The sequence below is a fragment of the Schistocerca cancellata genome, chromosome 2, assembly GCF_023864275.1.
Source record: "Schistocerca cancellata isolate TAMUIC-IGC-003103 chromosome 2, iqSchCanc2.1, whole genome shotgun sequence".
Taxonomy (NCBI): Eukaryota; Metazoa; Arthropoda; class Insecta; order Orthoptera; family Acrididae; genus Schistocerca; species Schistocerca cancellata.
Window position 1 is genome coordinate 912,053,015 of NC_064627.1, and position 15,214 is coordinate 912,068,228.

Here is a 15,214-nt window from a genome sequence, read left to right on the forward strand (position 1 = left end):
GGTACTTTCATATCCTTGTAACACTTTTCATCTAGCAACTGTGGTTTCTATCTCTGGTCAAATTTCAAGGAGAAGTTATTGGCATGAAGCCCATTAATGAATTCCATTGCTTCCACAACTCCTGGCATTGATGATTTATAATGGAAATGATGAAACTTTGAAATATTTAGAGGTACCTTGTCTGCCCTTGGAATATCTCATTTCAGTATTTCAATAGAAAAGAAAGTCTTATAAATTGATGGCCACCGCTTCTCAAAGTCTGTTATTTCATCTCCATTCACCAAATCCATGATTAAATTACACAGCTCTCTTTATTACCCCAAATACCTTATCATGTGACAGGAATGAATGACCACAGATAGGGTAAAAATGTTCAGTCTGTTCAAATTGGTCTAACTCCACAAGAGCTAAATGCAGGCGGATCATTGTGTTGTGTTTGTTCTGTCCCGAGCAGTTATCAGAAAACAGATGTTAGTTTTTCACATCTTCACAGGTGCAGCAAGTGTCTACTTCAGGTCTTCCGAAAGCAAGTGAAAAGTTTTCACAAAAAATCTTATTACTGTACTCAGATTTCACTGGCAAGTTAGGATGTTTGGCTATAAAAAGTTGGTGCATTTTTTTCACAGATAGTTCACAGTCAAGGTAGTGCACAGTGTGGCTACCACTATGGGAAAAGGAAAAGATCTGATGTGATCTGCAGTTTTGACAATTTTCTCTGACAATATAGCATTAACACTCTTACATTTCCCTCTTCATCTTTCAGTGCCTGCCCACTGCAGTTTGCGAATTATTTTAACTTTTGCATCTGTTACTGCATAAATACTTAGAAAATCTTTTCTACATAACTCAAATTGTTTGTCTCCAACAAGGACACAGTAGGTGAAAGATTTTTCATGCCTGCACCCCTTCTCACTTCTTGGACGGTGTCTTTTAACATCACTAGCTGTGCTCAGTCCTTGTACGAAAGGGTCCTGGTCATTCTTGCTTTCCATATTCAGAAAATGTGCTAAAGCTTGAGTTCTGTTGTCTTCTGCAATAACATTAAAACAGCTTCTTCAATAGTGCAGTCTTCTCCTGTCACCTTTTTCAGAATTGCTTTGCCTCTATAATTCACGTGTTCCACTCCATGAATTTTAGCTTTCTTCATAATATTTATTTAATGTCCAGAAGAATATTTCACCCTTTTCTTCTCATAACTGCTGGTAAATGCCACTTCATCCATTTTGACAAGAATACTAAAATCAGCAATGCCAATTTCTTTCGTTCAGTTGAACCGCACTTTACTGTAGAGCCAACAGTTGAGAAGAAAAATAAGTGAAGTCCTGGACTTCGGACATTTCTGCACTCAGCTCAAACTTCCTACCTCTGTTTGAACAGTAACAAACGATGACTTTGGCTGTTTTCATGCACATTCTGGTGGAGCTACATGCAGAGTATGCATTTTTGCCTTTACTCAGTTTTCACCAAAAGTGGACTTAGGTGGTTTTTGCAATCAGCGATTCAAATATACCTGTGATGATCAAGTTTACTGCTAACCTAAACCTGTTGCAACATTTTAAAAGGTCATTGCAATGATATTTGTGTTCCCCAGCTTCTTAACTTCAATACAAATGCATTAAGATAGCGACACAACTTTTCAGTATCAATGCACATGAAACCAGAAATTGTGAATATTCTTCAGCCCCTATATACTGATCGCATAGAAGCCTTTAGGTTAATAACAGCTTGTATAGAGATGTATAACTCATCATTCTTCCCACACTCCACTCATGGATGGAACAGGAAGACATCATGGTGCAGTAAAAAGTATATGTTTCATAGTCATTCACAGAGTATAGATGTAGATGTTCACCTACATCTCAATGTAGACTGTGGACAGAAGAATCTTGAAATATACACTCTGGGAATTTTAATGGTATGTTTTTTTTATAAGGCACAAAAGCTTTCTTTAGCCCTCCCTCTGGAGTTTGTTGAGTGGTTGTAACACTAGTACAAAACAGACAAACCAGCTCCTCTGCCCAATTTATTAACCCTACTTGGTAAGGGTCTCAACTCACAAACGGCTCTATAATTGCAGAGAATCTTAGGATACTTTAACTGAGTATGCTTTCTTCACAAGTGTACACTCATGAACAAATGAGTTAGAGACAACTGCCTAGTAGCATGTAGCATCCCTTCTCACCCTGACAATGGCAGTGACACAATTTGGCACAGACTAAACAAGACACCAAAGACAGTTAGGAAGCAACATGAACCATGAGGCTCAACCATTGCACAAAAAGACTAAAGACATGTGAGGTGAAAGGAGAGGGAGACAATACACAAGTGATGTTCTGTTCACTGGGTTTTCCTCACACTATTCTGACAATTCAGAAGCTGTTTTCATGATGAAGGTACAAGAGGCCTACATAGTGCTGTAGACAAACAAATGATGAAAGGAAGATTAAGGTTTAATTTCCTGTTAACAACAATGTCTCTAGAGATGGGACACAAGTTCGGATTGGTTAAAGATGAGCAATGAAATTGACAGAGACCTTTCAAAGGAACCATCCTGTCATTTGCCTGAAGTGATTAAGGGAAATTATGGAGAACTTGAATATGGGTAGTTGGAATGGATCTGAATCATTATCCTCCCAAATGTGTGTCCAGTGTGCAAACAAATTGGATGCACGTGATCAGTCAGTAGGCTCCTCTATTGTTCACTGATGAAACAATGGGAGTTAGGTCCCTTACACAACAGTGCTTTCACCACATGTCTGAATGGTATCCTCATGACAAATGGGACATATCACATCATGTGTTCTTTCGAGGCGCTCATAACCTGCTATTGGCATGTACCACAATTCTTCATTCTAACACTAACAGACATGTGATTTGCAGCACTGTGGCTCATCTGTTCACTGCTACCATCACCAGTTGCTAACAGTAATCTCAATTATCAATACATATTGCCAATGACTGCTGATACTATTGGTGGCAGTTTTTCCTAAATCAAAAGTATGCACAGTACACCCTTGACAGTATACACTGAGAGACATGTGATTTGCTACACTGTGGCCCATCTGTTCACTGCTACAATCACCAGCTGCTGTCAGTAACCTCTGTTATCAATACATATTGACAATACTGCTGAGTCTGCTGGTGGCAGTTTTTCCTGAATCTACAGTATGCACAGTACACCCTTCACATAGTAGCACATAAAAGTACAGTGTACACACAAACTCAGAAATGAAGTGTGCAGGCATTGGGCACCTGTGATCAAAAACTACTAATTTCATATGACCTGCCTATCCTACACACTACTGTTGTGGCAACAACCAGTACACGGTGTGACAATATCTGTATATTATACACTGAATTATTTCATTTTTCCATGTTCCATTTATGTAAATGCTCCACATTAAACCATGCAGGAGGGGCAATTATAGATATGTGATGACTGTGACTGATTTCAGAGCTTCTTCAGAAATGATGAACTCAAACAATATTGAGCCTGATGATAGCCACATACACCATGTCTGTCAGCTGCATAATGGACCTGAGGGCAGCCTTTGCACTCAAGCAACATGTGAAATCGATACTGATGAGAACTAAAATGTGAAGCTGGCCACACTCTGTGAATGCAATGTCTGTTAGTATACCCTCCCTCATATAATGGCCAAGACCCTCCTCTGTACAAGTCCAGACATTGCTGGAAAACTGATCCTAGTTCCAACAGATAAAACAATTCATGATGACTCAGAATTGTTATCAAATACAACAAATTTTCTGTAGTTCTACAATACAGTTATATCACTGAAATAGACCTACATTACTGTGTGCTTTGTCCAGTTGCCTAGCTAAATTTGGGAATGTCTACACCCTTCTCTGGTTATCTAGGATGTTGTTGCTCAATAAATATTCAGAGAGACAAATTTCTGCCAGAAGATGGGCCAATTCTTTTGCCTCATCAATACAGACTAACAGATTTCCAACCACATCCAGTGGCCTTTCATTTACTGAGTAACTTCAGTTCTGTTTTGATTCTGGCATCATCTGTCACCTCTACATCTGTCACTTTTACTCTTTTGCAACGATTGTAGGAAGAAATTACAGCGCCATCTTTGTCAGGGATACAATTCTGAAAGAGAGAATTTATTATTCAGCTTTTGATTTATTGCTTCATCATCTTCCAGTTTGGTGACAGTATAATTAATGAGCAACAGGCTAATGATTTTGATCCACTGACATAAATCACAAAGTAATGTAAAGTTCTCGTTAAAGCCTGGGTCTAATGGACTGCAGTAAATTCCCATTTATAAGACAAAGTAACATTCCCCACAAGTGCAATAACCTAATATATTTTATTTATATGCTTACAGAAGAATATTAATGAAAGATGTGCCCAAAATAAGCAAGATCTTGAAAAGTAAACAATTTCATGAAGATGCCTGCATCACTGATATGCACATCTTCTGTTTCAGTTATTTCTATTTGTTTATGCTCCTTGGAATAATAATTTTTGGGGAAATTATTCTCTTTCATGGTAAATTTTAATTGGGCCAAAATGACAGAGTAAAGAACACTACCCAGCATTGATACTGAACAGGAAAAGAACCATCATAACAAATGATCTCAGTTATTGTGGCCTGTACAGATCAAATTTTAATGATGGGGTGAGGATTGTAGACAAATATTAGCAATCATTACTTACAAAAACAAATTCACATGTGTAATATCAATGACTCTACATTTTTGCAAAAAAGTGAGCTATACACATAACTAAATGCATTTATTTTACTCTAAATTAAAGACTTTGTGTTACTAACAAGACTGTCATAGTGGACAGGCAGTATGGGTCCAACCTCAGCTGTCTGCCTCACAAATCTTGGGCAAGTGGGATACACACTTAGATTCAGGTTCACCATAGTACTGCGTAATGCAGTTACAACAATCTCAGAGATCACATCCTGCAGTTGTTGTTCATCAAGATTGCTCTTTATGCTGCCAACTTGTGCAAGAGCTACCTTTATCTGTAAAAAGAAGTGACATAAAATTAAACATGTATTTAGCACCTGTGGCAAGCGTATAAAGATCACACTGATCTACTCCATATAAACCGTATAAAGATCACACTGAAATAAAATGATTTTCAAGAGGTTTCAGTGCAATGTTTGATGCATATGCTAATTGTAAGAAGAGCTTGTCCATAAACATTCAAATGTGAGTTTCACCAGTTTAAGTAATTATTTTTAGCAAAGGTGGTACAGATCATAAAGATATATTGGTAATATTTTTCAGCTAAATATAAGAAGAACCTACAAAAATCAAACAGTGTATTCAAATTACATGGTACAACCACAGTCTTAAATACAAAAGTCAATACTGTTAACATAAAGTGAAAGAGAATAGCTATTGGACGTGTTTGTTTTTATCAAATGTGAATATTAAGTCTCATGACTCATATGTCATGTAGAAAACAAATTTCCTTTTGTGGAAGCCCACTGGGCTACCACCCACTTTGGCGAACATTGATGCTACTGCCGCTGCACAGTTACGACTTACCTGCTTATTCCACCTCCTCCCCATCTCCCTCCCCCTCTGACTACTGTGGGGCTCAGCAGCCACAGAGGCAGCACTGCAAATCTGTCTCACCCCCCCCCCCCCAATCCCCTGTGTTCCCCTTGCACCAGGCTTCACTACAGCTCTCTATTTATGTGCCTGCTGCAAGCTGCTCAGGCCTTTTTGTCTTTGCTTACAGAACTGTGCACTTAGCATTCACAACATATGAAACAATTTGCTGTTACACTGAATTATTCTTGTGGCCTGCTTTTTTGGACTGTGTACTACACTTGTGACATTTGTAAAGAACTTGGACAGTAAACTACATCATTTGACTGATGTGCCTTAACGTAAGTGGCAACAATAGTGGTCAAAACTCATGCTATGCTGTGTGAACATGGACCCATGACAGCATCAGCTACTGCCAGGTTTGCTATGCTATGTGAACATGGACCCATGACAGCATCAGCTACTGCCAGGTTTGCCCAAGGAGGTTCTCAACAATTCTCATAGCAGCAGTTGGAAGGACAGTGGCAGGAGAACCTCTTGGTCAAACTGCTTTCAAATCAGACAGTTACACATCTACTGCTGTTTCATACCATGAAATGGCTGAAGATTGAGACATGTACAAGAAGCAATTCAGGTAGCCTTTTGTCATTTTTAAGGTAAAGTACCTGCAACTGTTAAATCATTCTTTTTTTCTTGTATTCTGTCCAAACATATTGGTTGCTTTGTATTTTCAGCCTTCTCACTGAACAGCCCCTACTTGATTTTGATGAAATGTGTGACGTGTGTGCTCTCGTAAGTGCCTATTTTCACGGGCATTGCCATGTTATACTGCCACATGGAATTCTATCAATGTCACAAACAGTCCAAATAGTCACACCGCACTTGGCCGGCTGAACTACAAGGGCTCAGTAAAAAGAGCCATTTCATTACTTCCAGTGCTAAGCAACTTTAAGCGGAGGTTATGATTTGGGACACTATTATTTACATGGCCCTGGACAAGGAAATACACCAAAAAGCTTTGTAATTCAATGGCCCCACTTTGGAGTTGGTGTTGAAATTGGCTCAGTCATTCAAAGTCTCTTGGGCACCCAGCTACCATTTCAAACCTTGGGTAGATGTGGCAGCCATTGCTTCCAACCTGGGTAATGCATACAGTTTGGCCAACAAGGAAGAAGTAGCAGTCACTGAAAGTAAAAATCAACGTGCTATGTCTCAGCCTCACAAATAAGGGATGAAATTCTCTGCCTCTTGACAGATGCACACTCCCATCATGCCCGGAGGTTTTTCGCAACCATTCTTGGGAGACTGACCACACAATGCAAAGGATACAGACAACTCACTTCCATATGTTGAACCGCTTCATTCCAGAGCTCACCTTGGCAGGAACATATGGATATTAACGTAATAAACATAGACTTTCAAAACACACAGTGATACCAAATAAATTGTTCATTACAATTGCAGTGTGCAGCAGAGACATTCAACTACATGTAGGCACCAAAGTAACAACTTCCTTGTTGAACTTTCCTACTTACCTGCTGCTCCATGCACTGTCATTAGACCAAACTATTTGCTGCCTAGCGACTTACAATAAGCAGCACATAATGATCAATTTACCACTGAAGTCGTTTACAAAATATTCTATGGCATCTTACCTTCTCTGTGGTACATAGCACAAACATGGAAAATCTTTATGGCTTAGATGCCTTTTTGGCTTTTGGGTCAGCCATCGATGCTTACGGTAAGTGAACCTTGTCTCCAGCCTTTTGAGGGACTAGAAGAAATTTGTAATGAGTGCCCTGACGTTTTTTCCAGAGGTCACATCAAAGCAAAATACTTCACAGTACACACTGCACATTACACTAAACAAATTGATGCTCTCTCATTTCTTTCAAGCATGACCTGCACCTTTAGTGGTGCATGACACAGTAAGAGATGATCTGGACAGATTGACAAACCTTGATGTAATTGTACCATTTCTGCGAGAGAGTAGGCAATGCCATTGGTGATTGTGAGGAAACACTCAGCCAAACTTTGGTTATGTGGTGATTTTAAGTCACTGTAAACTCAGGGTCTGAAATAGATACATTTACCCCACTCCAAAGCCAGAAAAACTATCCACCACAATCTTGGGTGGGCAGTATTTTTCAAAAAACTAACCTGGCTGAAGCTTATTTGCAGCTGCTCTTGATGATGAATCCCAAAAGGTATTAGCTGTCAACATGCTGCATGAGCTTTATAAATTGAAGGATTTGGTTTTTTGCAAAGGCAATGTCCTGTACCTTTTTCAATGGTACCTCAAACAATTGCCTAAAAATATTCCAGGATGCATTAATGATTTAGATGGTACTGTTGTCACTGGGACTTCAACCCTATAAAGAAGCCTAATTATGGAAGTGATCACAGCACCCCCATCCCCCTCCCTGTCCCACAAACTTGAAAGGGCTGCAATATTTCCTTGAGATATTACTTATTTAGGTAAATTTATTCCTGGTGCTGTTGTGATTACCCACCTACTGAACAATTTTCAAAGAAAAGTGTTTCTTTTTCTTGACAAAGACTTGTGAATGGATGTTGCTAATCTGGCTGCTAATTCATCTGAATGGGAGTTGGGCACCTTATTAGTTCCCCATAACACTAACAGCTCTAAAGAGCTGATCGCTTATGCTTCAAAAACGATCACTGCTGCCCAGAAGAAGTATTCTCAGATTGAAAAGGTGGCACTTGTGAACATTTTTGCATTAAAAAAGTTCCACATTTTTCCTCATGGAGCCATGTTCCACTTAATCGCTGATCATAAGCCTTAGATATTGCTCTTCAGCCCAGCTGCTAAACTGATCAGTTGAACAGACCACTAGCTCCAGGAGTTGGCAGTTTTTCTCAGCATATATAATTACAAGATACATTTCCGAAACACTACTCAGTACACAAACGCTGATGCCCTGTTGCTCATTCGAATGGGCCCTGATCTAAGATTTGATCAAGACGATGACCTTTGTTTCCATTTCGAAGACAAGGCCCAGCAAGCCATAGGCCATTTTCCCATCAATAGATTTTGTGGTCACATATCCTGTGTCTCCTGCACCATGGACAATGTACCAAGATGCTATCCAGGTGCTATATCTACTGGTCCAGCACTGACAGGCAGATTGAGCACTTCATTCAGGATTGTCATAAATATGAAACACAGCAAGTAGCATCTTCTTGCCTAGGCCGGTGCCTTCACTGCCTTGGGAGAAAGTTCATTTCAATTTTGCTGGTCACTTTCTGGATACCACCTGGTTGATAGTCATCAATACTTGGTACGAATTTCCCTATACTGTTATCTGACATTACACCTGCACAAAGGCCACTATTAAGGGGCTCACCAGAATTTTCACCACAGAAGGCTTTCCCCATACGATTGTATGATATAACTGGCTGCAATTCTGGGTGCAGCTTTTTGTCGCTTTGTGCTGGCAGAATGGCATTCCAAAACATCACGTCACCACTTTTTCACCCCCAGTCCAATGAGGAAACATGTCAATGATTCACCTACCGGTGGTGCTTCAACCCATTTTCTGAGTTTGTACAGGGCAACACCAAATGTGGAGAAAAGTCCAGCAGAGTTATTCCATGGTTGCCAGTCATGCATGCTCCTGCGCCTCCTACTGCTGGCTCCACTGGTGCCACCCGCTTCACTGTCTCTGTGTTTCACACAAGGAACCTGGGTGTGGGTGCAGAGTTTCTGGATACTGGTGATAGGACAGTGACCCATCAGCAAAACCCACTCAGCTAGGTAACCAGCTGCCTCAGTCCCCAACCATGCTCCAGGAAATTCCCTGCATCAACACTGCAAGACTTCCCACTACTTCCCTATCTTCATTTTTTCCCATTCCCATTCTGGAGACTTTATTTCCTTCTCACATGCAACTCAGCATGCCACCTCCAGCTGTGCACTCATCACTCTCCTTTTTTTAGGCCACTCTCTGATGACCAGATTTTGATGGGGCCATAGTTGGGAGTGCCTCCAGACCTTCCTTAGTAGCAAAATATAAAAAAGTCACAAGCAGAGAAACATGATACAATGGTTGATTTCAAAGATGCACAAAAAAAACCTAAATTAGCTTGAACTAACTGTAGCTCTGAGCTAGATAGCTCAACTTCAAACACTGATACCAACACAAAACGCCAGCAGTACTAAAAACAATACCAGTACACGTAGCCAAAAATTGTGGCAATCAACAAAATGCTGTATTGAAGGAAAACAAAAGGATTCATAAGTTAACATCACTGTAATGCACAAACTGAGCCTCAGTTTATCAAATCAAGCAGCATGCCAAGCAAGACTTTTATATTCGAAAGGAAAATGTACTCAAAAGAAAGTCTAAGTTCATGTAAATGTTTTCTCTTGTTACTATGAAAACCAAGATGATGTTTGATCTCTGCCTGCTGAATGATATTACCCACTACAACACTACTAAGTCATGGCTCAAAAAAATGGGTGGTATCTAAAGATGAAGTTGACTTGACTTTGCTATATTCAAGGTCAAATGGCTTTTGGAAATAATGAAAGTCTGAAAGTGAGGCAACATGCATGACACTTTTCAATCTTAAAGCTAGTTATGTGACTCATCTGGTAAGCAACAGTAATCAGGTAATTCTTTAATTGAGGATATACTTAATTCACAGTATCTTGATTGTAACACAACATCCAACCTAGTAAATCCATCTGGTAATGCTTAATGTGGGCCTCCACTATATTAGAGGTAAATGTATCCATTCTCAGCTATGAAACAGATAGATTTTGTTCCATTCAAATGTATGTGTGATGTTTGGTTGCTGGTAATTCACATCTGCATGACTGTGTTGGTAGCTGACATCATATGTAAAGCAATCAACAGTGATGGAATAAATTATGCTGCATTCAAAGACTTCTTCTGTTAGAAATAGTCCCTCTCGCTATTCTTACACGTTTTTGCCAATGTCTCTTCCTCTCACAGTCACTGTTTACACCTGAACTTGGGTAGTTAAGAATTCACCACCTTTCACCATTACAAATTGTGGCAGTCAAGGAGATATAAGTATCTGGTACATATCCTGTGGCTGTTTTGCTCTAAATCACTTTTTGAGATGTTGCAGTTTTCATAAACAACAGCACATTTATTGACATTTTATAAGTTTGACAAAACATACAGAAATAAGATGAAAAACAATGTACATAATTAAACATAAAATGCACCGTACTGTTAAATACAAAAAACTTTTTTATATATCTCATACTCACATCTGGCCAGCCGTCACACTTAACATCTGCCAGTAACTTTTCTGTAATACACACTACATTTAGTCTGGCTCGAAACCGATTCACATTCACTCTGTAATGGGAGACTTCTACTTTTTCTCCCTTTTGTCGGAAAGCCTTAAGCTGAAATGCTGGTGTCGCCTCACAGTCGCATGTCACAGTCTGTAATGAAAGACAAAATAACTGTTAACTTCAACTGTGAATTGTGAAGCAGGAAAATTTTTAAAAATGTCATGCATAAGTGTAGCACAATATTGTGGCAACAACTGTATTTTACTTATTTATTATGTAACCTATCTGGTGTACAAATACAGAATGACAGTATAGGGAACATAGTGATTATGTAAGATGATGTGATGGCAAATATGGGTGTGGACTAATATCATTCATACTTTCAACTTGGCCGAGTATTTAGCATCCATTCTCAGTCCCCATGTCGGAAAATGCAAACATCATATTTCCAATTCTCTGGTTTTTATTCATCGTTTTAAGTCTTAACGTTTCAGTCCCAAGGATTTGCTCATTAGTTTTGATGTTGGGTCACTTTTTACCAGAGGTACTCTTGAAAATTCTTTGCAGTTAACTAGTGAAAAATTGGACAAGGGAACAGCTAATCTTGGTCACTATGCATTGATGTTGACATATCTTTTATTTAATGACAAATAATTTGAACAAAGTGATGGAGTGGCTGTGGGAAGCCCATTATCCCTCATAGTTGCCAGTTTGTTTATGGAAGATTTTGAGGACATGGCACTGAAGACAGTGTTCTTAAATCTAACTTGTTTTTGACGATACGTCGAAGATATGTATATGGTATGGCCACATGAGAGGGATGCTCTGGATCGTTTCCTAGATCATTTTAATTGCCTGCATCCCAATATTAAGTTCATGATGGAAGTTCAAAAAATGGAAAACTCCCATTTTTAGATGTTTTGGTCTATAGGAGGGATGATTGGAAATGAGGACACAGTTTTTATCGTAAGCCCATGCATATGGACCAATATTTTCATGCATCAATTTGTCATCCATCATACCAATGCAAAGGGATCCTACATACTTTGATAAAAAGAGCTTATACCATCTCAGATGCAGACAATTTGACACAAGAACTGGATCATCTAAAAGCAGTATTCAAGCAGAATGATTATATCAACAATCAGATCCATGGTGCTCTACAGATTGGACCTACGTGGAAACCAAAAGAAGATACAAGCAAATCAGTGATGTTCCTACCTTCTGCGGCAAGCACAAGCAAATCGGTGGCATTCCTAACTTTTGCGGGAAGAATATCTTCAAAAATAGGACGAATTCTAAAGAGGTTTGATATTAAAAGTTTATTCAATCCACCAGTAAAGACTACAGTGCTGCTTGGTTGATTTTGGTTTGAGGAAGCCCTGTGTCTACAGAATTCCCTGCCACTGCAGGAAAGCCTATATTGGACAAATGATTCAGACAGTCCAGTATCGATATGTGGAGCACCAGTGCCAGACGCATTTATTTCAGCCAGAAAAATCTGTGGTTGCGGGACATTGTCTTACTGAAGGACATCAAATGTTATATGATAAGACATAAGTGGTTGCCCTTGTGTCAAATTATTGGATCTGTGTAGTGAAAGAAGCTATTGAAATCCAGCTACCTGACAAATATTATAAACGGGGATAAGGAGTGTCCTTTAAGTAAGAGTTGGAACCTGGTTTTGTTTGGCATTAAAAAGCAATGGTCTCTGATTCAGTCACCAAAAGGTGTCAATACTTGAAATCGATTTATCATTTCCACGAGTTTTCACCACCGGTGCCCTGTTTCTTTGAGCTAGAGGATGGTTACATTTGCACATGTGCGGTGAAACTACTGGTGGCGTATAAAGGAGCTGCTGCTGCAGTTTGATTTCATTTCCAACGAGTTCGTGTGACAGCTTACTCACCTGAAGATGACAACCATGTTAACCACCAAACTGTTGTGTCAAGATGACATTATGTGCCAGCTGGAGACCCGATATGAATATCAACAGCACTGACAGTTTGCTATTCTACTGGCAAATATGTCTCTCCTATCTGGTACAAATCCATTGATGTTACACTCAATGAAACATGTGAACTGGTAAGTAGCTATCTGAAATCTACCGTTCCAGATAAGCTCTAGTAACTGGCTGAAATGGTTCCATTGAAAATTCGATAGGAGGCAATTGCCTACCAAGAGAAAATGGAAATGGAAGTCCTCCACATCTGCACAATAGCCTCTACATGGAAATTCACAGGCTACCCAAATGCCAAAATACAGAAGTAACTTCCTCAGAACAACAGAGGAATATGAACAACAAACTCAGGCCTTAGCTTAGTAGATGGAACCATTAGAAGAACTAGTCCGTGACCCTCATAAAAACTGGGAAGTCTGGAAATCCTTTGAAAGACTACATACAGGAGCAACAAGATCAGAAGGAATTCTTCTAAAATCATGATACACAGTATCATCAAACCCATTAATTTTGTTGAGGCCCAAAGAACACAACACATGTATTCCTTCTCTGATTGCCCATCCAGTGCAGCTTCAAGAACTATATGCCAGTGAAGCACATCTGACCTCCTCTGCTTCCAGGCTACATTAGTCTAACTAATATGCTCTGTTTCACCTGTAATACAAAATATGTATTGTAAGTGCCATAAGTACAGAACAATTCTACTCTGATGACTTGTACTTCTTTTAATTAGTAAACTAATGTTTAAATCACTTCCAGATTTCCGATGCTTGCCTATATTTTACAATATGTAAGAGACAAACTAAAATCTGCTTGGACTAACTTTATTCATGATCCAGTTAACTCTGAAAGATGATTATTAAGCATGCAGTTATCTAAAATGGCCAGAAATTTCTGGTACAGTATTTTCAACTATAAACATTTTTATTCAGTCTATAACACTGACAGACTTTTTTTTCTGGCATACAACATGATACATAAAATAAATTCACTATCCAAACCAGAAACATTTTTTGCACACTATTATTACATGATATTCAGTTGCATCCATGCAGGTGTTAAAGTATTGTTTGTGTACAAATGTGAAAAATATACATAGAAAGTTATTTTCAAAGAAATATTGAAATATTAAAAAATTGTCAAAGATATTTAATATTTTTAAATGTCAGTGATATTAATTATTATTTTTCATAATTATTCTCAGCATCAATATTGAATTTTGGAATAATAGCATCAAAAAACTAAATTGTAATTAAAAACACAAAAAGATAAGTTTATTTGTATCTACTGATGTAGTTGTGAAGTAGTATCTTCGTACAGCTTAGTGGATCTTTGATCACTATTTTGGTGGGATTGGGTTGTAGAGAATGGTAAAAGTTGTATTCTGTTGTGGATACCAACTGGGCATGTTGTATTGTGATGATTTAATCTGAGAAGTTTCAAAGGATACAGACAGTATCCAAATGTGTCACAATGGAAGCATGGCAGATGAAGGGGAAATAGATGCCAATATCTTCAACAATCATTTTCTGACAGCAGCGGATCAAATTGGATGTAAAGGGTCTATGGATGAAGCCATGAACCTTCTACAAAAAGCAGTGCAGAGAAAGATTAGCCAGATGTATGTACCCTACATCACAGCAGATGAGATTGAGAGGGTGATATGCCAAATGAAAAACAAAAATTCCACTGGTATGGACAATATATCTATCAAAGTACTGAAACATTGCCACAAATATATTCTTAAAGTTCTGTGTCACATATTTAATGCATCTCTAAATCAAGGTACTGTCCCTAATAGACTAAAATTTGCAGTTGTTAAACCAATCTTCAAAAAGGGTGATAAAGCAGAGGTTTCTATATACCGTCCAATTTCATTGTTAACAAGTCTTCCAAAAATCCTTGAGAAAATTATGTACAATAGAATCATGAAACTTCCTGGCAGATTAAAACTGTGTGCCCGACCGAGACTCGAACTCGGGACCTTTGCCTTTCGCGGGCAAGTGCTCTACCATCTGAGCTACCGAAGCACGACTCACGGCCGGCACTCACAGCTTTACTTCTGCCAGTATCTCGTCTCCTACCTTCCAAACTTTACAGAAGCTCTCCTGCGAAACTTGCAGAACTAGCACTCCTGAAAGAAAGGATATTGCGGAGACATGGCTTAGCCACAGCCTGGGGGATGTTTCCAGAATGAGATTTTCACTCTGCAGCGGAGTGTGCGCTGATATGAAACTTCCTGGCAGATTAAAACTGTGTGCCCGACCGAGACTCGAACTCAGGACCTTTGCCTTTCGCGGGCAAGTGCTCTACCATCTGAGCTACCGAAGCACGACTCACGGCCGGCACTCACAGCCGCAGAGTGAAAATCTCATTCTGGAAACATCCCCCAGGCTGTGGCTAAGCCA

The 15,214-nt window shown here is 39.1% G+C and overlaps 1 protein-coding gene across 4 annotated transcripts in view; it reads right to left on the bottom strand.

Moving 5' to 3' along the window:
- The window catches only part of LOC126162853 (phospholipid transfer protein C2CD2L), a 585,870-nt gene that overhangs the window by 132,409 nt on the left and 438,247 nt on the right, over nt 1–15,214 (bottom strand). For all 4 annotated transcript variants that reach the window (XM_049919629.1, XM_049919628.1, XM_049919627.1 and 1 more), the window contains exons 3-4: nt 10,817–10,996; nt 4,809–5,012 (exon numbers count right to left, since the gene is read on the bottom strand). In XM_049919629.1, coding sequence (XP_049775586.1) covers nt 4,809–5,012; nt 10,817–10,996 — 384 coding nt within the window. The remainder of the gene's footprint in view (nt 1–4,808; nt 5,013–10,816; nt 10,997–15,214) is intronic.